Source organism: Colias eurytheme, chromosome 20, assembly GCF_061535395.1.
Source record: "Colias eurytheme isolate Ceu_HAF_F1 chromosome 20, ilColEury1 Martin Lab GWU primary, whole genome shotgun sequence".
In the NCBI taxonomy this organism is placed as follows: domain Eukaryota; kingdom Metazoa; phylum Arthropoda; class Insecta; order Lepidoptera; family Pieridae; genus Colias; species Colias eurytheme.
The window spans coordinates 6,063,267-6,089,792 of record NC_142999.1 but is presented as its reverse complement, the minus strand read 5'-3'; the positions used below and the strand labels follow the sequence as shown (position 1 = coordinate 6,089,792).

The 26,526-nt window shown below is 32.9% G+C and overlaps 1 protein-coding gene across 1 annotated transcript in view; it reads left to right on the top strand.

Annotated features, from left to right (window-relative positions):
* LOC149899712 (PAS domain-containing protein cky-1-like) overlaps positions 1 to 4,828 on the top strand; it is a 35,226-nt gene extending 30,398 nt beyond the window's left edge. The window contains exon 3 of the mRNA XM_090114039.1: positions 4,642 to 4,828. Coding sequence (XP_089970165.1) covers positions 4,642 to 4,828 — 187 coding nt within the window. The remainder of the gene's footprint in view (positions 1 to 4,641) is intronic.
* Positions 4,829 to 26,526: the final 21,698 nt, after the last annotated feature.

Below are 26,526 nucleotides of genomic sequence, written 5' to 3'. Positions count from 1 at the left end.
ACGAAACACTACTGTACACTCGCTATGATAAATCGATAATCATATCCTGAACGTAATTTCTATGAATGCACATTGTATATACGAATGGGCATTTCAGGTGTATGGTTGGCTGCGTTTTTAAAGGTCACGCGGGTTATAAAATATGTATAGGGAAAGGATGGAAAGGAATGTGATAGTGAAATTTAAACAGACACATTTTTCGTGTCTTAGGTGTTTAGATATGTACAACATTGTACGTATTGTTATTTTTTTATTTATTAAAGGTTTACCAACAATTGTTACACAAATTGACAAATATGCATAAATTTAATCTTAAAGCTAAGTGTACAATTTAAGATAGGTAAACACCACATACATAAATAAAATTTAGACTTTGAAAGTTATTCAGTATATTAATAACAGTACTATATTATTATAAAGATATACTTGTAAGAATATGTTTATTATAGGTATGTATAACGTAAGATCTAACATATGGGAACAAATTAATTTATTTTGTGCCCTAAAATGAAAATAAAAACTTACCTATACAAACCTAATTAGCGTTTTCATATACGACATAACAATATGAGTTTAATAAGAAAAAGTTATATTTAAAATATTTACGAGTACCAGCTCTACATTTATCCCAATTTACTCATTCTTATTGTATGTACCTTTTTGTATACAAGCAATTAACATTTCTGGCGTGAGAATTTCAAGACATACTTTCTTTTTAAATATATAACAATACGACAGATGTTTTCTTACATTCCCCAATTCAGGAAATTTGCATTTATAATTACCAATTATTTTTAAGGTGATTTCTGGGCAAAAAGAAGATTGGGCCAAAGGCGGCTAGAGGAGTAGTATTTAAAGTTTGTAAGAAGTATTGAAACTGGCATAAGTATTTTAGTGTTTTAATTGAAGTTGCATTAAGATCCTTGAACAGGATACTTTTTTTCTATTCAAGCAACCATTTTTAAAACTAAACCATATCCCAGTATTAGTTTAATTTTAATTTTGCAACGTTATAAACAATTTATTTTGTAAATATGTATTCCTATATTTTAATAATACCAAATATTAATTCCCTTCTAAGGGCAGAGAGCGTTAACTCGCAGTTCTGTTATAAGCTATGCATAGCAAATGATAATTGACGTTGCCTTCCTATTCGTTATTACAAAACATTAAATACATTTAATAGTTGTAAATGGCCTACGCACTATGTTTTTGTTTACGTGATAATAGCTAAAAACAATATGATTGGGAAATCGTACTAATATTATAAATGCAAAAGTTTGTGATATGTATGTATGGATGTTTGTAACTCTTTCACGCAAATACTACTGAACCGATTATAATGAAATTTGGCACAAAGAGGGTAACTTGGATTCACAGGAACGGGCACTATGCGGGTTTTGCTTTGAAAACGCGGGCGAAGACGCGGGCGGAAAGCTAGTTCTATATAATACGTAAAAATGTCCTGCTTTATATGAATTTTATAATTAAGACTTGAATGAATATATTAAGATTATTATTTTAATTTTAAATCGAGTCTTTGTGATTTGACCTGCAATCTACATACCTGAACAGTTTTAATCTATTTGTTTAGTAAATTATTAATCGCCTCTTTAAAAATTAAATAATCCTTTGTATATAAAGCAGATTTAAAGGCTTATTAGACCACCCAATTTTTAGGGACCCTAACCCTAACTAAGAGTGGTGTAATAAGACTTAGGGAGTTAGTGTCCCGATTTAGGGCGATCGGGTCTGCCCGATCTGCCTAGCTCCCTAAGCGCCCTGCAGATTGGGTGATGTAATAACGTTTAGGGCGGTTAGGGAGCTCAGTTGCCGCGCGACTGTTGCGTGAAGTGGCTGCTTTTGTATGTAAGGTGTCACCAAACTTCCCTACTACAGGTTTATATTATAACTTAAAAGGGAAGTTCCAAATGTTTGTGATCACACCGCCATGTTAACAAATAAATAAATTGTTTAAATCAATTGTATATTTAATTGTTTTAAAACTCAACAAGTGTTCAAATTGTTCTGCACCTACTCTAATTAATTCATTAAAACTCCCGTTTCAAGCACGCTTAGTATTTGCATATTTGAAAGCTTTTCACGTAACCGCAAATACTCTTTCACCCAGATCTTTCTCTTCTTTTTTAATATTTGTTATTGCGTCAACGGTTGCCACTGCTACAGCAACTTTTTGAAGTTTCGATACTGACGGCGGCATAATGTAAAATGCAACAATACGTTTATCTCTCTAGACATTCGCGTATAAACTGAGTTAGGGCCCAATTCGCAGAGAAGTGTAATAAGCGCCACACTAACTAGGGAACACGCCCACCCTAGATGCAGGGCCCTTCATATCGGGTAGTGTAATAAGCCTTTTAAAGTATCAAAAATCCAACTTAATATTTATATTGCATGATTTAATAATAGTTCCCGGAATTAAACATAAAATGTTTTTATTAACATTTACGTTACTTACTTCGCAGTTCCGACAACAAATCAGAAAAGCCATTAGGCATACAAATGGGAGGTCATGGTTAAGAACTGTAGGCAAAGTGACCACTAATTTTAGGCATTTTATTTCGCCTTCACTTGTGTTACGCAATAAAGTAACTAATGAGTAAATTGCTTGTACGCGTATAATTATTAAAAAACCTTAAGACATTCATTAGACAATAATTTGAAAAAAAAAAATGTTTACTATGGGAAGTTAAAAGGCTCGGATATTATTAAAAAAGCCACAGTTCGATAATAAACATATTATATGCACATTATTGTACCGTATGATTTTATGTCAATAATTATATCTACTTTTATTTATATACCATCTCAGCTTTAATCGATGGCGGTAAATATCGTAAGTAGACCAATATTTCCAAGAACTAAAAAGTTCAACAACATGTGACATCCACCAATCATACTGCAGGGCCAGTGTGTTGGATTATGACCAATCTAGTGCAAACAAAATTGAGCTGATAACTATATCTTTTTTATAAGTAATAATAATGCAATATGAAAAAATAAGGCATATTTTTTATCACAAATATGTTAATTTAAATTGTAACAAAAGTGCATAGGTACCTACAGTAATAAAATTTTATTTCATGATTGTGCACAAAGAAGGAAAAACAAAAGTAGGTATAATGTTTACTATTCGACTCTATAATTGTTTCTGAAGCTATAACGGACACAAATACACCATCTAAGAGATTATTATTCGATACAGATTTAAAAATGATCTCATTCCGGCATTCATTTTAACGTTTAAATTGTAAAATTACTCGCAAACGAATAATATAAATATGCAAGTTGACCTTTAAACAATTGCTGTATACAATACTCTATACTTCAATTACTTCAAGGTCAATTGAAGAATTTAGGAAATATAAAAAACAATTTGGCGTTTTATTGGAATCGTTATTAATATTAATAGATTTGGTATAGAAGCGACAGAAGGTTAGTAATCGTATGTTTTAAATATCGCATACAGTTTTTTACAGGAAGGACGATTTTCACCATTTTATCTCTGGGTATATAAAATCTGTTTAGATAGATAGGTACCTATATATTTGTTAATTAAAAATGTGATCTATGAATCACATATTGTCTACATAACCAACATAAGAATTACAGTAATTCTGCTTCTAAAATATGCAATGATAGACGTGGGAGGCCATGATGCTTATGACTATGATGAAGATAAATTAAATAATATCCTCTGTATTAAGTCTATATTCATAAAATTTAAATATAGATATTATATTTTATGCGACATCTCAATGGCAAGATTATTTAATATAAAACCATTATTTTTTACTGTCAAAACTATGAATATTCTCACAGAGCGCAAAATACAAAGCAATCGTAAAGCTATATAAAACCGATGGGTCTCCATTAAAATCAATTTAAATACTTAATAAATCTTCAATAAGTGATAAACCTGTTATAGTATAATTATTCGCACGTCGAATCGGTGAATGTCTTTTGAGAACTGACAAATTGTAGCACATTAAAAAATATGAAGTATTTTAACACTAACGTTTTAAATATAAATATTTTAGCGTTAATGCAAATAAATGTTTGAAGTTATTTATCACATGGATATTTACAATGTTGTTAATTGTTTTGTTTTTCTGTAATATTTCGGTATTACTTTTTTGTCTCGACCATATCAAAGTATTGTACGAACTTGAACAAAAAATTAGCATACATTTAAGATTTATGAAGATAAAAAAGGGAGTTAGCGCAATAGGAAAAATCAAATCTGATTTAAATTCTTATAAAGAGAATAGCTATTTCGCTAACTTTATAATTAATATGTATTCAAATCGGTGCAAATTTTTTTGGTGTGGCTGTTCCATTGGTGAAGTTGCTCCTAATAAATTGGTTTAATTTTGTTATTAATCGTAATACGCTCTGCAAATTGGTCAATTCAATTCACACAGTTAAAAAACACAGATATATAGTTAAATATTAAGTAGTTTATAAATATTCAAAACTTGTTTAAATATTTAAAACGCGATTTATTAAACGTCCATGACCGTTCTCTTTAAACTGCGAAACGTTGGTAAAAATACATCATGTTCATTAAATGTGATCCATATTGGTTAATTCTAAGTTAAAACCAACCTCGTCCCCCAGGTTCGACCAAGGCAAATCAACGAAAGGCGCGAGCAAACTTCGGCGCGACCTCATCAACGCAGAGATCGCCAACCTTCGGGACCTGCTGCCGCTGCCGCCCTCCACTAGGCAGAGGCTCTCACAGCTACAACTGATGGCACTCGTTTGTGTGTACGTCAGGAAGTCTAATTACTTTCAACAAGGTTAGTCTGGTTCATTTTATTGGTAAAACATGGAAAGATTATTCAGAAAAAAAATATCTACGTATATATGTCGTGGTCATATCGTAGATTTGATCATTTCATGATATGAGTGGCCATTTCACGAAATTGTCGCATATCGTGAAATGGCCAATTTAGTTTGGCCACATCATGATGTGGTTTGGGCAGATCAATGATAAGAAATCGTTTCACGATATGGCCAATTAACGCACGGTTTTTTCATGAAATGATCAAAATTATTTGATCATATCGTAAAATAGTTACATTAATCGTTGGTAGAGGCGCTGCAAGCTCTGTGTTTATGTGATAAGATGGTGGCCGCTGGCGAAAATTAAATTATTCGCAGTTAAAAACTTCATAATTCGTTTAATAACAATATTATGAAGAAAGTCATAGCAAAGAATTTACGACGAAGAGGTACGAGTACTATGGAAAATGTGGATATCTTATATGTATTTAAGAAAAAATGCGACTTAAATAAAATAATTTAAGAAACTACTACTATATTATTATAATTGTTTGTTTTTTAAAAAGCGATCCGCTTCTGGCACTCGCCGGCCGCTGCCGCGGCACGCTCGCTTTGCTCGCTCGGCTCGTGCGTTGTTTATCAAAGTCTAACCTAACCTAACCTAACTGTTTTCTATTGCAAAAACGATTCGCTTCTGGCATTCGCCGGCCGCTGCCGCGGCACTAACTTTAATGACATTAAACAAGTTTTTAGAATATAGTTATTCTGAATTTTTTTAATATTTTATGGACTCTTTATATTTTATACGATCTGGCCAAATGTGGATGACCAAATCGTGAAACGTTGACGATTTAACGATCTGATCAAACTATGTTGGCCATTTCACGATATGCGAGCATTTCGTGAAATGGCCACTCATATCATGAAATGATCAAATCTACGATATGACCACGACATATACAGGGTGTAATCGTTAAGTGTGCACAGGCGATTTTTCCGTAAGTATTACAGATAACAAAAAACTTTAAACTGATATCGAAAGTACTTAACCTAATGAGTAAAATGGCGGTAATAAATTTTTAAAAATAAATCGAGAAATATCAAAAAAAATATCTTTATACCCTCCCATACATTAAGTATGAAATATGAATATCCCATATACATTTAATATGAAAGATTTTAGCTTTCTTTTTCTTTTTGGTTTTCTGATTTAATTACTTCGCAAATTTGAAGTGGCATTTTCCACGCTTTTTCCGGACATTTTCACGCATTTTCCGGATATTTCCGGGGATTTTCCGAGCATTTTCTGGGCATTTTCCACGCTTTTTCCGGATATTTCCACGCATTTTCCGGATATTTTCCAGACATTTCCCTGGCATTTTCCGGTTATTTTCCGGGATTTACCAGACATTTTCCGGGAATTTCCCAGGCATTTTCCGGGGATTTTCCGAGCATTTCCCAGGCATTTTCCGGTTATTTTCCGGGAATTCCCCAGGCTTTTCCCGGGGTTTTTACGAGCATTTCCCGGGGATTTTCCGGATGTTTTCCAGACATTTCCCTGGCATTTTCCAGGGATTTTCCAGACATTTTCCGGGGATTTTCCGAGCATTTCCCGGGGATTTTCCAGACATTTACAGGCTATTTCAGGGAAATGTCCGGAATATGCCTGGAAATTTCCCGGAAAATATCCGGAAAATGCGTGATAATGTCCGGTAAAACGTGGAAAATATCACTTCAAATTTGCGAAGTAATTAAAGCAGAAAACCAAAAAAGAAAAAGAAAGCTAAAATCTTTCATATTAAATGTAGGTATATGGGATATTCATATTTCATACTATGGGAGGGTTTAAAGATAATTTTTTTGATATTTCTCGATTTATTTTTACCCGACTGCCAAAGAAGGAGGGTAATGTTTTTCGAGTGTATGTAAGTATGTATGTATGTCTTTTCCTTTGTGACCACCTGTAGCCTAAACGGCTTGATGGGTTTTGATGTATGAGGTATCGTTAGATTTGTCTTGATTACGGGAGTGTCATAGGATACATTTTATCCTAAAAGTCCCACGGGATAAAGACATTTTTACTCTTTTTTTAGTGTGCAGTCGGGTATTTTGTTTTTTTAATAATAATTAGGTACTTGTTAAAAATTTATTACCGCCATTTTACTCATTAGGTTAAGTACTTTCGATATCAGTTTAAAGTTTTTTGTTATCTGTAATACTTACGGAAAAATCGCCTGTGCACAGTTAACGATTACACCCTGTATATATTTTACTATTCTATAACGTTAACATTTCACATTTTAAAAATGACTAATATATTGTATGAATGCTCTACTATTTTTTTTTGAATGAATGGTAAGAATGACCCCCAATTTTAAGTTATTACTGTCATTATTCTAAGTTTGTATTTCTCTACCTGCAGTTTTAATTCAATGTTTTTCATAATTATATGCTAGCCGGTTCTATTCAAATGTTTTTGAATTACTTTATTGAATTTTAATTTTTAACTACTAGATTTAAATTTTAACTACAAGAGTTAGAGAAACATTCATTTCTTAATGCTAATCTGGAAGCTGTGTTTGTACAATAGCTGAAAATTAACTACATAGAGAGTTGATTCTGCCTGTCCGGTTAAATCGTCGCTGGCCTATTTAATCTGTAGTAGATCATATATTTTATGTCATAGTCCGGTTGAATAATGAAATAAATAATAGTCTAAAAGCATAATTAATAGTAAAATAAAAGACTTGAAATTCCTAATTAACCATTTAGTCTTCAATCCAAGATCGGCAAATAAAAGGCAGACCAAAGTTATACCGCATGCATTATACCTTATCTAAAGGATATCTATGTACGGATTTCTTGAAATAAACTCGTATTATAAACACATAAATAAACGTTCGACGTCTTCTTGTTCTAGGTAATTACATGTCAGCATGTTTAAATACATGTATTCATGTGTTTATATCGACGAATGACAACTGTTTATATTATTTCCTTGGATACATTACTATTTTACTTATATGAAGTTGCTGTCAATAGATAAAGAGTTTCCTTCTGCGATTAAATAATTTACGTGAGCATTTTATGTGACAAAATTCTACAGCAAATATATTCATTTAAGATATAAATTAGCATACTATGTCCGATATCAAACTTACCAACATCATTCAAATTATTGTCAACCTTTCTACCTTTGTTTTATACCGTCAAATAATATACAACAAACACACTGTCCAATTTATAATATTGGTTTAAATATTTAGCTCAAGCGTAGAGTAAACAGGTACCTTCTAGGGAAGCGCGTTCCATCTTAGACCTCATCTCAGCTTAACATCAGGCGAGATTGTGGTCAAGCGCTTCCCTATCGACAATAAAAAAAAAGTCTAATATGATTTAAACTCCTAATTCAAGTATACAAAATAATCTTAAATTATTTATTGTAAACCTTATTTATAACAAACCCAAGCTATTCATCTAATTGAAATAGTGTGTCAAACAGCACATACTAATTAATTCAATCGATAAATCATAATCGCGATATCGTATCAGACTTAATTAATATTTTTACGTTCTCTGTATATAATATAATTCAGTTTATAATTTGTTCTCGTTTAATTACGAGCATGTTCTAAACGAAACGTATTAACACATGCATATGTTATGTAGTATCTGACGTGTTGACATTGTTACAGCTTGTTACAGATTAATTTATTCACGGCTATTCACACTTAGTAGCTGCCAGGTGTAGGTGAAGACCAAATTAGATGCGGTTGAAATAAATATATTATAATGAGTTATACGTTATATCCTTTGTGAACAGAAATAGTACTTATTACTTAGGTACCTATCATTAACCCTACGTCAGTTAAAAGAAATCACACAGATAACTCATCCATTAATTTTCTTCTGTCTTGAAATAAAATAACTTTTCTCGTACGATTGTATAGATAATATATGTATTCAGTATTACAACGATAATATTATTCATTTAGAGGTATTATAATAAACTTTAATTTTTATAGATAGCGTACAATTTGCATTTTTATATCCATCACCAGAAAACAGTCACTCAAAACTATTAAACGCCTAATGAGTTATAAAATAATATCTATCATTTAAACTAGGGATGTAACGATACCGATACTGATACCGATATATCGGCCGATATATCGGCAAGCCGATATATCGGTATCGCCGATAATAAATCAACCGATACCGATATTTTTTTATTAAATTCTTTCTTTTCTTTTATTTTTTTGCATTGTATTCATTCATATTATTTTATTTATGTTTCTGTAATAGTGTTAAGGAAGAGCGGAACCTCCTGACACAAGCATTTTATTTGCTTACTAGGAGTGTTCCAATCACAAATTTGTTTATGTAAAGGAAAGAAATGAATAATTTTGAATTTTTTTAATTTTTAACGTGATAACGTTTTTAAAATCGTTTTAGTCGGGTGACATGTTCATAAACTTGTGTCACACCAAAACCTCACGAGCGCGATCGCAGGTATAACGAGAGAGAGACGGACCGATCTCCCGTTTCATCTCGAGCGCTGCCACTGCATTATGTTATCACGTAAACATCTCGACCGTAAACCTTTTTTCAACTTTACAAACAACCAATTTTTTTGATATCAAATAATTCAAAAATCCGCGCCCAATGAACGATGCGGGAGGCCGCCCGCGCGTGCGCACTTTGTTTTCTGAAAAAACTCTACCAATATAGTAAACTTTTATTAGGTACTGATTGTATGTGTATTACTTAAAGTTTAACTGACTTCGTAAAATAATAATACTAAAATAAATGGTTTTGTTGTTTTTTGATTTGGCATTTTTATTTAAAAGAATACGATTAACAGTTGTCTCTGTTAAATGTTGGTAACTTTTTATGCATAATTCACTATTTATTTTTCTACCAAGCCATCGATATCGGTATCGGTATCGGTATCGCCGATACATTACTACAAATATCGGTATCGGTATCGTATCGGCAAAATCATGTATCGTTACATCCCTAATTTAAACATTGACCCTGAAATTAAGAATAATACATAACGTCCATAACGGGCTTTAAGCTTCTTCTTTAAAACAATAAATGTTGCAATGTTAATGGTCAATCAATTAATTAATAAATGCACCATCTACATCTTCCCACGAAACCTACGACCTTAACAATTAAGTTCTCACATGGTAACCCACAATATTTTTACGTATCCACCCAAACTTTCAATCGGTAGGTTAGCGAATCACAAGGTCGATAGAAAAGTGATACACGCCAAAACTCAGCCTTGAACAGTAATCGATAATCGTTTTACGTAACCGAATCGATGTTCTCACGACTCGGAATACAGTTATCCGTTTTAAGAGAGATTTTGATAGGAAAATTAGGGAAAATTAGCGAGTTGGGAGCTACCAGTTGATGGTTATTGGGCCTAATGGTGCCCAGGGGGAACCGAGTTGAAATGCCACGCCCCGATCGCACGCTACTCACCTCTGGGGGTTCACATGGAAATTTGCATTTTTTGTATTCGGTATTTGTGTTATGTCGTGTCCCTTTTAATGTTACGTCAGACTGAATAATACAAAAAGAACAGGACACTTTGTAGTACTGTACATTATTTATAATAGATGCGAATCGTAGATAATATTCATTTGATGGTAATTAACCATTATACTTCCAGACTATTAATTATTGTATGAGTGATTAATGTCTAAAACAAACAAACAAACAAACAAACAAACAAAAATACTTTATTGTGCACCACAGAGAAAAGTACAAATAAGGACATAATACATTACTTAATAAAAGAGCACAACAGGCGGTCTTATCGCTCAGACAGCGATCTCTTCCAGACAACCTGGTGGACAAGGAGACGCAGTGCAAAAGTAATTAAAAACAGGGCAAAGTGCACTAAGAACAGAAAAATAAAATAAAATAAATAAATTAAAAATAAATAAAAATACATATTACATATATTAAATAGTTAATAATATAAGCTTATAAATATACATAAACATACACATATATACATATACATAATGTACATACATAATATAACTACATAAATACATACAAACATATACATATATTATAATAGGAAAATAAACATACATATATATTTACACATACATAAAATAGAAAACGCACACCAACACAATTGACTAATAATATAAACAATGAAATTACCGACTAATTGGATAAATAAAATTGCTTCAGTAAGTTTTTGAACGTAGATAGAGATTGAGCTGCTCTTATGTCGGGTAAAGCATTCCAAAGTCTAATGGCACGCACAGTGAACGAAGAGTTATAAACATGATTAACATGCGGTGGCATTGCTAGACGGTGTTTATTAGAGGAACGCGTCGGGTTGACGTTAGACACAAGGAACTCAAATCTCTCTTTTAAGTATAGCGGAGTTCTCGGATCAAACAGAACACAGTACAGGAGGTGAAGGATATGAGTATTTCGGCGAAGACGGATGGGAAGCCATTTGAGCTTAGTGCGAAACTCGGAGACGTGATCGTATTTGCGCAAGCCAAACACAAATCTTATGCAGAAATTCTGAAGGCGCTCAAGGCAGTCTAGGTGGTATTCGAAGAGGTCAGGATAGCACGCATCAGCATAATCTATGATAGGTAAAAGGAGTGTTTGGACGAGCGCAATCTTAGTCGGTATCGGCAGAAAATTACGTAAGCGACGGAGCGAACCCGCAGCAGCAAAAACCTTTTTACGAACCTCCTTTATTTGACGATTCCAAGATAGACAGGAATCAATCCAAATCCCCAGACACTTAATTTCGGTACTATACGGTATAGCAATCCCATCAACTATTACCCTAGGCAAAGTAGAAAAATCTAATTTGGATACAAAGTATTTCGTACCGCATATTATACTTTGCGTCTTTTTTGGGTTTACGTTTAGGCCATGACTATAACTCCAATCAACAATAGTGGATACGTCGTCGTTCATTTTAGCAATAGCATTCGGCAGGTCTTCAAGCGAGGTGTGACAATAAATTTGAAAGTCGTCGGCATACATATGATAGAGAGAAGTGATGTTGAGGGATATTGAATTAATAAATAAACTAAAAAGAAGAGGAGAAAGCACACCGCCTTGCGGAACACCAGCAGTAACGTCAGCCCAAGAGGAAAAAGAATTATCAACTTGGACACGCTGCTGGCGTTCCTGTAGATAACTACGAAACCAATCAATATCTGTTGGAGATATGTTAAGAGAACTAAGCGTGCTGAGAAGGATATCATGGTCAACTGTATTAAAAGCATTACTAAAATCTAGAGATGTTAGTAGCGTAAGCTGTTTTTGATCCAAATGAAAGCGAATGTCGTCAGTGACTTTAACTAGAGCAGTAACCGTGCTATGACCGGGACGAAAACCGGATTGGAAAGGATTAAGGAGATCATACTTATTAAGGAAAACGCTAAGCTGCTGTTGTACTAAGCGCTCTAGGACTTTTGACAGAAATGGAAGGATAGATATCGGGCGGAAATCGGTGAGCGTAGAGGGTTTAGAATGTTTTGGTAGAGGGATAATGAAAGCATTTTTCCAAGCACTTGGAAAGGTATGTGAGGAAATTGAATAGTTCAGGATATGTGTGATTACGGGAACAATAGTATCTAGGATGGGAATGATCATATTACGGCTAATGCAGTCACTGCCGACAGCTTTTGAGCTGATAGCTAATATGTTCTTCTTAACATCACAATCAGAAAATTGACTAAACTTGAACGGAGGATGCAAAGGAACAGAGTCAGAGGTAATTCTATTTAAAGTACGCTGTTTAACTTTAGCGTCGAAATTGTTAACATGAGAAGAGAAATGCGTATTGAGACTATCCAAGTTTACGCATGAAGGTAAGGAATTATTTGGGGATTTGCCAATACCAAGGGATCTAAGGAATTTCCAAACTTTAGCAGAGTCGCCGTCCTCGACCGATTTGTGAATATGGCGTCTTTGTGCATCTCTACATAGTGTATTGCAACGATTTCGAATTTTTTTGAACTTTTCCCGAAGTATCTCACTATTGTCAGATCTGAGCTTGGATTTAGCCTTGGCTTTTGCTGCTAACAGTACTTTAATTTCCTCGGTCAACCAAGGAGCGGGCAGGTGTTTCAGTTTAATAGGTCGCAACGGAGCGTGTTTATCAAAAAGCCCAATGACGAGGTTATTGAAGTGTTCGACTTTCTCATTTACATCTTGAGCCCCATAAATCACAGACCAATCGATCTCGGATGCATCTGTAATAAGACGATCTGGATCAATACCACTAAAATTGCGCTGTAGGATTATTTTAGGTTTAGGCTTAGGAGGGCGGATTTTATAGGAAACAAATATGAGGTCATGATAGGAGAATCCCTCGGCCGGACACTGTCCAAACCTAGAAATCTTATCGGGAGAGGAAACAAGGATTAGGTCAAGAAGGGAAGGGTCACAATTTGGAAAAAAATGCGTGGGATTGAGAGGGAGTATGTGTAAGTTAAAGGAATTGACAATGGAACATAGCTTATGCGCACGTGCGTCGGATTTAAGGAGGCAGGTATTAAAGTCACCCATCAAGATAGTGTGATCATAAAGGGGAGTGAATCGGTCAAGGATAATATCAAATTTATCAAAATAATCAAAGGAAAGATGAGGACTGTAAAAAACACCGAGGAGTATTTTTGTGTGGGAGAGGGTTACCTCAAGCAGCAGATGTTCAGCTGCATCGGCCTGCGGAGGTTGAGGAGAGGAGTTTAGGATAGAGTAAGGAATGTGTGAGCGAAGGTAGATTGCAACGCCGCCGCCAGTTTTGCCTTCACGGTCGTTGCGGATGAGGTGGAATCCAGGTAAGGAGTAGGAGCTGGAAGGGATGCAAGGTTTAAGCCACGACTCAGAAATGAGTATGGCATGGATGTGAGGAGTTTCAAAGGATGCTAACAATACGAATATAGCGTATCATATAGTACCTAATTAATAACACTAATAACATAAGGCGGCAATTATATTGGACAGTACTAAGTACGCAACATTTCAAGCCTTATATCGTTATATCTAATGAGTAATGGCTGCACTTGAGACATTTAATAGAGACTTAAAAGGTATGCAAAGAAGATGTTTTATTTTAGCATTTATGTCGTTATGTGGAAGTGTAACTGAAGTAATGAATGCATGTTTTGATTCTGTTGCATTATTAATATATTGTTTGTTATGCTTTTTATATTGATTTTTGTTAAAGTAAAAATAGAGCTACTTTGTTAAATGGTAAATGGTAAAGGTTACATTTTTATTTATATTGAGCAGCGTGTAATTAATGCATGCAAAGTTTTTGCAATGCATTGTTTGTATGATTAGTTAACTAAATACTTCGTCGATGTAATCATCAGTATATATTTAACTGGCTGTACAACCTATGATTTCCTTATACCCACCAATTATATTTGGTCTTTCATTAATAATTACACATCCTTATAGCCAAAGAAGTATAAATTAAATTGAATATTAAATATAGGTAAATAAAATGAGCTTTGTGTGCAATTTTTATTTACATTTTTATTTTATTCTTTTTGTTTATTATCTTTATTGCATACAAATTTTACATAAAAGCAGGAGATTTGATGCAAAAGGCTTATTGCTTACAAGAAATTTCTTCCCAGCAACCTGTGCAATGAATACAATGATGAAAATATTTGTTAAGATTACTTTTTTCTCAGATAGTAGGTGGGTAGGTAGTACTTGATTCCAGCCGCTGACGGGGTCACGGAAGAATTCTACCATACCCGTGGCCCCGTCGTTGATGCGGCTTGACGGAACACAGTGGGGTTTTGGTCGGTAGGAATCCGACATAACCCACGGCCCCTTCCCCGGAGGCCGTGGGTATCTATGCAAGATTTCCCCACTTAAAAAAAAAAAAAAAGGTAGTACTTGATTTTATACATAACCTATAACCCCCAATCTCCCCTGCAAAAAACTAAACATTAGAATATTTCTAACTGCAAAGCTACACGATGTAAACCCTCAGGCTCGATAAACGGAAGGTTATCGTGGGAACGGTGTTTTGCATTTACGATTCAACTGCCTGTTTACTTAGACTGAATCCAATCGAACCTTTTTACGGAAGCTTTTTTATATTGCTTTTAATATTTCTGATAGCGATTTTATTTTAGTTCTAGTATTTTCTTGGTTATAACAATAATGTTTTGGGTATGGAGGTATTTTTAATGTATGAAATCAACTACCACTAGGTACTACCACTTTTATAACTATACTTCTGAAAGCTTAATTGGTTTAAAAATATGTGACTTGCGCATTAAATTCTATCAATTATAATTATTGTTAAGCTATTGCATAGCTTCTATCGCGGGCCTTGAGCGCGGGGACCGAATCCAGAAATTCCGTAACGAAAAAACCTCACGCTCCGCACTCCGACGGGCACGGAGGTGTGGCTTGAAGGCATAGCATGCAATTATAGCTTTACCGCGGCAGTCCCCGATTGCCACACGTCTTTTTATACTATATGTAGGTACCTAGTCATATGTAGGATGTTTTGTTTTATTATTACCTTTATTAATTATAGATACCTATAGGCTATAACCAATCTATAAGCAACCAAGTACGCATTCCTCACTTTTAATCACAGATTATTTATCCAGAAATAAACAAAGAACAGCAATTACACCGATGCGTAACACCGTTCCCAGTTCCCAGTCATATCGTTCTAAATGCTAAAACTACTTGAACCGGTTAACGAATTATCGATCACGCATCGGAATATTTTCTCAACAATTTTTGCATACCACCCTGGGAACTATATAGCTTTCGGTCTAATTGCCGCGAATACTGGATCCGTAATATGCATTTTGTATTGGATGCTTCTTTCACCGCAATCTTAATGATACTTCAATTACGTTGGCATTACGATTTTGCTTTCTTTGTATGGTATTTATTATCTTCGCGTGTTCGTTTGTTATTGAAAATAGCGTATGAGGATAATACTTTATTTTAATATTGGTATCACAAATAAAATTCGTACTAAAAAGGATTATGTTATTTTCCGTACTTATTATTAATTCAATTTCCAATTTATTTTATGGTATAAATATTAATCAATCATATATGTGAACAAAACAAGCTAAATTATACTATTATGCATCAATTATTAAATGTTAGTAAAATTCGAAAATATTGGGCTGAGGCATCGATAAATAGTATTTAAGTTCTAAACCGCCTAAAAGTCAACTTCCCAGAAACCCGTCAATTTGTTCCAAAGATACAAGCTCCAACTAATCGTCCACATTTAGCCTATCGAGTACTTAACACACAGTTAAATAAAAACAGTTCGTATCTAAAATATGTACGTTTTCAAATCGCTATTTAGCGGGGCTCATTGATCAGTCCGCGCGAAGGATGGCCGAGATATAGCGTAAGTGATCGCCCCTGAATAATGGTATGCTTTATATTTCACTTGAGAATATAGTTAACAATTTAAATTAAACTAGTAAAGGTTTGTATTAAAACAAAATTTAGCCATTTCTAAGTAATTTAAAGGTAACGTAAACGTAAACGATGTAAGCAAAAAAAAACCATAATATTGTTTTTATTTGTTTTATATTGATATATTATATATTTCCATTCATCATCGGTATTTACATTATATTTTCAAAGTATTAATATTGGCGGAACTTCGATTTTTCTAATCTAAAAATTGGCAGCGAAATATAGGTCAAAATTTGTATAAAAAGTGCACTTGAACGAATTTGCAAGCAAAAAGCCTTAAGTAAGTATATCGCTGATCACAGTAATATTTTTAAAACTTACTTACCTAGTAATAATCATAACTTCGAAACGAAATCCATGTATTCAAATAAAATATTTAACATAAGTACAGCATAGTTATTTACCACGTAATAAGCCTATTAGAGCCACTGAGAAATCGAGATTTGTTACAAGACGGTATTTAAATTGCATGTAAATCATAGCTTCGTTTGATTTTATAATTCTACAGTTATTAAAGATAATTACAATTGACGATTACTAACTTGTGTTCACACCTCGTTTTCTCACAAAATAAGGTGGAAAATAAAAATACCGTAACTACAGATAAAATAACTTTATACTTATGCGCACAAAAACTTATTCTATCAATTAATTTTAAATCGATACTGCAACTTTGATAGTTCGTTTATCAAAATAATTGTCACATACAACTTTATTGATTAAAGTATTAAACACTTATAAACACATACTAAACTACAGAGTAATTATTTGTTCTTGTATTTACCTTATATTACGCCTAAATAAATAAGTCCAATTTTATTCTTTCATCAAAAATATGGCACAATAATCAATATGCCAAATATGCAAATGACACAGACCAATCAACAATAACGGAATCTATAAATTTAAAACGTTGGAGGCACCATTTTAATATTGTTATAATTAATTTCATTATTAATCTACTAGAAACATGCTTTGCATAGCTAAAAAATAAATTATTTATTTTAACCCAAAATCACAGAACTGCAAACAATATTTTTGCAATTATCCTGTAAAACAAACATTAGCCAAGCTGAATGTATTTAAATAAAAAATGTATTTAGGGTAGGTCATAAACAACAAGCGAACATATATAAATACGGTGCACGTGTGTTTTAATCCAATTAGCTAACGCAGCGCGTTGTCACATTAGCATAAATTTGAATTTTAAAACCAGTAGAAAATTACTTACTCACTTGTTACTGAGCCAACGACAGGTGTAGATGCTACAGCCCTTGTAAATTATGGATTACATGTTTCGATCTAATACGTTTAGCTTCCTGGACCTTTATTTGCGAACGTTTTTCTGCAGGGTTTTTTGTAATATCTGCAGAATGGAGTCTATACATTTTGTATAACATTTGTGTTAGGATATCCATATAAATCTGCAAATTGAGTGTATATATCAAATTAAAAATGTAATGAATGCAATAATATAGGTTTAATGAAACATTTAAAGTCTAATGTACGATAGTGAAGGTTTCAATAAAATGTATTAAGCATGAATTTAAGTACTTACTTTTATTATGAATAGAAAAAAACACTTAGGTAACTTTTAAAAGCAATTAAAATTCATTATTCTAAAATACACTCAAGGTGTTAGTTATGAAATGTGTCCAAGCTTATAAGTTTATTTTTATCTCTTAAAACTCAGTAGGTATCATACAATCTCTAGCTCAGTACAACTTATTAGGTCACATACAGTTTTGTGGGTCAAGGTCCGCGTGGCTGGCCCTACACGTCTAACCTGACACTATAAGCTAGAATATCAACATTACAATGTATTTTAATAAACACAATACGAATATTTCTCAAAATCAACTGGATTCGCAACCTTGAATTTGTGATTCTCTCCGCTTAACTTTTAAGCGGTAATAGTAAAATTATCGTGTTTTTTACAAGTTAAATATGACACGGATTTGTATGACCTCATCGTGATAACTGGCAGACATATTTTTATGCAAATCCACCCGTTACTTGCATAAGCAAAAGAAACATTAGTTTAATTTTGTTTTGTAGAGTCATTTCACACTGAAATGAAGAGCAACTTAAACAGCTTTTATAAAATCAAAATACTATATTTCAATGAGATATAATACAATAAGATTTCAATTGAGCCTGGTGTCTCATGTCGATTAATTCAAATTTCAAATATAATATAGTATCTTATTGTAAGAGCGCCTAATTTAAGTACATATTTGAAAAATCATCGTTACTAGAGAGAGTACTCACCGCTTTGGTCATTTCCAGATCAGTTACATAATTTTCATCAAAACAAATAACAACATACGAACTGCTATGTGATAGAGTCATTAAAACTAATTAATCTTGTACATGGCAAACATTGAAATAATTGTTAATTCACTCTTATGAAAATCTGTCGGTAGTCCCACTTAAGCAACCCAGTAACATTGCCGAATTATTCTTAATTAAATTAATTGGCAACTCGCAAGCTATTCTAACAACAATTAACTCCCGCGGTAAGGTCGGAAATAATTATTTTCATATCGATTGTAATAATCGATTTCGATACGCGATTACGACTCGCACAATAACCGATTCGAATCGTTGAAAGATGTTGAATGTTGTATGGCATTGTGGTCTGTTATAGCGTGAGCTTTTGGGTTTAGCTGTCAAACAAATATTAAAAACGTAATCATTTGTAATTATTTTAACGTCGAAAAAGATTTATGTACGTTCCACGTACGTAATACTGTATTACAAAATATTGACAATGAATCGGAAATCATTCTTTTTTAATTTTTTATCATGTAAAATATAACTATTATGTATTTTAGGAATATTAAAAGAATGCTGCAGCAGCCAGTTACTTAAACGTAATATGAATTTTGTTTCGAAAGCTCTTTCATTCTTACACAGAACACTAAAAATATAACACGGAATTGAGTTTATACAATCGTATACAAATGCTTGTAAAATTATCTAGACTTATTACTATTAACACTTATTACATCTAAGTATATTGTTATCTTCGTTTTCTTATTCAAACAGTCTTTTGTCTTATCTCAAGAGATGCCTGCGAAATAATAGTGATAATAATCGTAAATATTTAGAGATATAAACGTATGTTCTTTTGACCATTATTCTACGCATTGCGAGCTAGAGCATATTATGTTTCCTGGGTTAGTGTTTAAGATAAACAAATAATCGAGTTAGATTTGAATTGCAGTGAGAGGCTGAGAGCTGCGGAGATACAATAGTACTAATGTTTATTTTTAGTTTTAAATAATTTGTTGTTTATATTTTATTATGATTCAGGTGTTCATAGAATTAATTAATTAATAATAAAGATATAAATATACTAGCAATGCCCTGCGGTTTCACCCGCATAGATAGCGATATCGTGACAGTGAAAAGTCTACTATATAGGTCGGACTATAGGTTTAATTTTTAATCACATGAAAATCACCTTCACCCCGTCCCGCACTACGCCTGCTCATTATACCTACTATTTTCTGTAGATTGACACTTTTAAAAATTCGTTATATCTTTTGAATGGAATATCCAATTTTTTTTATTGAAGTAAAACTTCTTTAGGCGCGACTAGGGAGTAACTCAGATTTTTTTCTGACGGAAGTAACGCTGTGTAGTTTCCGCCATTTAAAAATAATAATTCTGATTGGTTGTAAGTATATGTCATATACTACACGCTTCTTGACTTATACGCCAGCTAGTGGCAAATATCATAATCAATTAGGATTATTTATTTTCAAATTTTCAAACGGATCAATTGTGAATAGCAAAGTGAATGAAAAATTCAACAGTTTTAAAAACATTAAGTATTTTTAATTGCAAAATTTTTTGAAAATCTCTAAATATACTTGTTTATTTATTACTTTTAAAATAAGTAAATTAAAAATAAATTTTCTGACAATTGCGACATTTTATAATATTCAATAACAAGGTTATATTGACATGTGCGTTTTACTTCAATCGCGCGTAAAGGTTACACGCACACACTTTTTTTAAAAAGTATTTTGCTGGGATAAGGAATAAATAATATATGTGTATGGATAACATGGTTTGATTACTGTCGGCACTTCTATTTACTTTGAAAACGTAAAAAAATTGTTGTAGTAACATAACTACTGAAGATGGACATATGGTATCGCGGACTTTCTTGTAGATATTGATCCATTCTATAATACCGTAGAACATTTTTTTGTTCTATCTTCAATAGATTCCGCAGCGCACGCGATGACAGCATTTTTATAGGGGAATTTTTTACACCTTGGGTTACATTATTGCATTTTTGGTAAGGATCTCAATTTTTTTGAAAATGCAATATAGCCTATGTTGCTCAGTGAAGATGCAGCTTTCTAATGGTGAAAGAATTTTTGAAATCGGTCCAGTAGTTTATGCGTGAAAACCATACATACATACATACATACATACTTACATAATTACAAACTTTTCCTCTATATAATATTAGTATAGATAAAAAAAATCATCGCGTACGTCATATTATTCTCAAATATATGAGTTATGATCATCGAGATATATGTACTACTAGAGAGGTTATTCCATACAAAAACATTGCGCGCGGCCGATGTGGTGGGGTACGTGTGGAACGAGCGAGGCGTGGCTTCAAGTTCAAAGATTAAGCAATGCGTGCAGATGCGACACATTGTGCAATCTGTTTACTCGGTACTATCTGGTGGTACTGATACTAGGGAATTAATAAAAAGAGGATTTTATATTAAACTATGTATTTTAATTTCCTTTAAATAATATCAATTTAGTAAGCTTTTGTCGTTTTGTGTAGTAAGCAATAGTTTTATCAGTTTTTGCTTCATGATGTAAGAGTATTGGTTTATAATAGCCCTAACTTAATGGATACGATGATTCAATGTTGATGGCGTTTACGTATAAGAAACTCACATTTTGAAAAATCTCACGTGAGATTCGAGGATGGGGGGGAGGCTTGAATAAAATCTCACGACATCTCACCAGGGGGGGAGGGAGGGGCAGAAAATTTAAAAAAAACACCTCATGTAATTTATGGACGCCCCCTTACTCGATCACAATTTTTGTAACGAATGTGAAAGACGAAACAATAAATACGCAAAGTGGCTTTTACTATAAACGGAACTACATTTAAAAATATACTTTATTTATTGAGTTATAAGGTTGCTTCCATTCTGTTTATTTACATTCTCAAAAACATCAATCGCCGCACAGGCGGCTTGCGACAAAGGCGGCTTGTGTCAAAGGCCTCGGCGCGGCGATATCATTTAAGAACATAATATACTTTAGGCAAACTTGTAATAAGATCTATTTTACTTTCTTATTGACAAGGATATTGGGTAAGATACCTATTGGAATAATTTTATTATTATGTATGTAGTATGTACTAATTAAATCCGCGAATAAAAAAAAATTTAGTCGCGAATATAGAAATTGGGTCGCATTTTTTTAATTCGCGAATAGTGAAAACGCGAATAAAGGAAGCGCGATTAAGGAACTTTTACTGTATTAGTTTCTGTGAATGTTGTGTTTATTTGTAATTGTTGTGCATAATAATTTATAAATCCTATTGGAACAACTGTTGATGAACCTTTTTTTAATAAATAAAAATAGGCAAATAAATAAAATAACCTACCGTTTTACTTTGCGTAGTCGGGTAAAAGTATAAATATTTAGGTACTACACCACGGTAATCTTTCCTAGTATATATTGTATATACATAGTTAAAAAATCCAGTTACATTTTTTTAACAGACTCATCGATAGTGTCACGTCTGTGCTGTTAGTCTATGAAAAATGGCGCGAAACGCAGAACGCGTGGTGATTTTTCGCAAAATGATAACAATATTAGTAAAATGCATGACTTACTCATAATAAGGAAACTTACTGGTGAAAAGTCACTCCTCGGGCTTTGTTTGTATTATGGGAACTGTTAAAACAATTTCTTAGCACACACGAAGGCATTTTGAACAGAGCAATAACACGTGTTGACGCGGCAAGCGGGGAGCACAGTCCGGCACAGACTAATGAGACTCGTGACTTTTGACTCTAGCTCGTTGTAAAGAGAGTGTAGTAGCGATCGCCTCTCTAGTGTACATATATCTCGATGGTTATGATAGAGTCAAAAGCTCTATAGCGCGCGCGAATAGATTTTCAATAACTCAATTTAAATTTTATTAAAGAAGAATAGTTATGTTTTAACTACTAAAAATCCTTCTAGAAAGCAATTTAAAAATGGAACGCTTATTTTTTTTTATTACACCGAACATAGACTAATGCACACACAGAGCAACGCCGCGTATTGCCATGTTTAAAAAATCTTAAATTACACCTATTATTGCGAATGCCCATTCATAACATACCGTGAATAACTTTTTCGGGCAACTGTCACTCGCGAGGTCACAGTCATCAATACATCAATCGACAATTATATTTAGTATGACATGACCTTATACAGCAATGCTTCTACACAATTGTTTTAATAAAAATTACATAGATGGATATGACAGAGGTCGGAGTATAATGACTGATTCGGTCAATCAAAGGGCCAAATGATCTAACGTTTTGAACGGTCAATAATTATTGTACCCATAAAAGTATGCACTTGGTTTGAATGCCAAAGCTTTCATTGACAATGTTAATTTAATAAATTGTTTTTGTTGGTACCATTTTATTCGATATTTAAAGAAAAAAGACTAGAACAGATAAGTAGAGGATAACAGTACCTTCTAAATCAATTCGAATCGAAAATAATAATGAAAATGTCTAAATGTTTATTTATTTGATACCATGTGGCTATCAGGCACACAAAATGCTTTTATGTATTTTATAGCTATACCTACTAGTACAGTTCTTTACATCAAGGGCTATATTATAAGTGAAGGCCCGTGACCTCTACTCTCTAGTGGGGTAAGGGGCAGATGTATTATGCATACATCTGTTTCACTGATCGATTTTCTTTAGGGACAAGTAGCCTTCTGTGTCCTGCCAGACCGAGCCATTTTTTTTCTTCGTCTCCACCGGGAATCGAACCCAGGACCCCTCGGTTGTACGCTCACGCGTCAATCATGTGCCAAGTAGGCGGTCAAGGGCTATATTATAATTACCTTTATATGTTTGTTAAGTACTTATATATATTTACCTTCCATTGTAATTGTCGAGTAGAATAAAGCTTAACCAAACCAGATACAGTGCTCCAAATTCAACGCGGAACGAATTAGGAATCCACAATCATTCAATACATGACAGTTATTGACCATTTTTTCTCATTGTTCAAAACATAACGAATTCATAATTAATATTGATGACTCAATCGCATCTCATAGATAAAGAATAAATAAAATATAGAAGTTTTAATGAAAAGGTATATCATATTTCATATACGATTATATCGCAATTTTTATTTGTCGACCGTCGACAGCCAATTTAGTGAATACGAATGATTTATTTGATGTATTGAATGACCGTGATTGCATATTTCGTAGTCACTTGATTGTTCATGTCACTGTATGATGTATTATACATTACACCGAATGTGTCCTTCATTAGATTATAATTAAGTGTTGAACTCAATGCTATTGAATTTATACATTGTGCAATTAACGGATGGAAACTCTTAAATTAATATGAAATGCACTATCGTCCTGTTTGTGCTGTTATGTATACAAAAGTAACATATTATATAACTCAATTAAAATTATTTTTATTTTATACAATTATCATGGAAAAATCGGATCATTTGACGGAAAATGAGCCTTCAATCAAACATTCATTGTCCTTTTCAATCTATTGAGGATTATTTTAGTATATTAGATAGAGAAATGATATGCAAAGGAATATCAGTCTGATAGAGCAATTCAACAACAAACATAGATTTGAGTTTTTTTTATATTAATTAAGGCATTGAACATTTCTAGTGACTGCGTACTGAAAGAAAGGTTTTTTTTTTATATTATTTAAAGCCAAAAATTTCTAAATGTATTTCAATAATATATTACTGCTATAATATACTACACATTTCATCTCTACTTATAAATTAATGCTTATGTTATAAAGTCTCAGTAATATTTCTTCCTTCAAGCAAAAATGTTGCGAATTCTACGTATTTAGTATTCATCCATCATCCATCATCATCCATCCATTCAGCCCGGATAAGTCCACTGTTGGACGAAGGCCTCCCCCATATTGTGCCTCTTGAGAATCATACCACCGTACTGCGATCACCAACACGCCTGCCAAGCGTGGTGATTATGGCAAATTCCCCCCAAAATGTAACCATGACAAGTACAATGGCTGACCAAAGTCAAAGACCGGCAACATTTAGTATTCAGTACGTGATAATACGCTTGTTAACAATGGCTGCAAGTCGATTATAACATAAGTATATGACACTAATTAAGCTCTTACGTTACCAACGCAATGTTACTTGGGAGTTTTAAGACCTTACCATATATCAGACACGATCGCCGCCCAGTCCTATCTAATTTCTAATCTAACTACAACTTAATTAATAGCCACTTGTTGAAATCGATTTCGAACTTGATTTATATATCGAATGACCTGTATTTACGCACTATCGATTCGAATACCGATTATCGATTAACAAAACAAGCAACGTAGGTTTCCGCTGTTGTTTGTTTTTATCGGAATAATACTTGCGCAAAATTAATACATTAATGTTATGGGCGTGGACAATAAATTTAATATTATCATTATCTTAACTGGCACTAAAGTTAATTGAAAATTTACATAATCTATCGGAATATTCTTTAAAACTTAAACTAGAAATTGTTTCTCTAATTTATATTGACGTATAAAAAATGTTATGTTCTTTCTTAACAATTATGAATATCATAATTTTTGTTGATTTTATGCAACACATTATATTTCAAACATCAACACATGCATAAACAAATGAACCGTTTATTTTTATGTTAATTTAATGTCATAATTAATCAACTACCGTTGATTGTAAATGTCATATCCATCATCAAAACGAATCATTCATATTTTATTAAATTGATTGACAGCCATATGCAAATTGGATAAAATCCCACTTTTTAAATATTCATAAATAACATAGAATTCTTTGGATATTAGTTTATAAATAAATTTATTTTGCCCAAGATTACTTGATTAGTGAATACTCGTAAAAATGCCAAGGTAATGTAATTGTATATCGCGCTCGTAGTAAATTTGCTTAATTTTAATGTAAAAATAAACTTAAATATATATTGTATCATGTGTTCAATGGCTAATAAATTGTGTAAATAATTATTACTTTTTGAATATTAATAGATAAAAAATTTACAACGTATTTTTTTAACAGAAGGTTAAACCAATAGATTTTAGTAGTTAATTGGTTGCATGCTTTTTACATTAACTATATTTAATTGAATGATACAGGTAGGATCGTAATTAAAATCTTTAGCAATTCCTCTCAATTTTAATATAAAAACAAACAAGATTTAAAAGATGTATTTTTTATTTATTTGCACGTTAAGAACGAATGGTGATATTCTTAACATTTCTACGATATCAAATCCTAAGCTCGAAGCCCAGAAGGTGGCATAGGCTTGCATGAAAATCTATAACTATCAAATTGTACTTTATTCACCCATGCCATAATAAATGATCGCTATAGACCATTCCAGACACATAACTTTCCAATATTCACGTAACTCAGTACAGCAGTCAGTGAAAACATCTCTAAAACATGTGAAACTTCACAGCATCAAGTCTTGTCAACATGCTTACCTCTGACCCAGTATACAAACTAATACGTAAACTTTTGGTCGTTAATGTGACGCCTCCAAACCATGACTGGCTAATACGCTTGCGTGTGAAAAGTTAATTGTGGTTCACCACAGACAGATGGGCAACGCGGTTTGGTAATGTTTTGACAGCCTGTTAGATATATTGGCGTTTTGTAAGGTGATGAATCTACTTAACACGTCTATTGCTTTTGATTCCATCGAGTTTATTATAACACCCCACATGCATAATCATATTAAGTTGTAAAGTAATTTGAAAAGTATTATTATTATTCAGAAAAGATCTCATAGAAAAAAGACATAATGTTAAAAAATTTCCGTTTATACATATTAGTAGGTACAAATTGTTTTATTGGACATATTTATAAATATAGTTAATGAATTATCTCATGTCCATGCCTTTATAATATTTTAATTCGTAA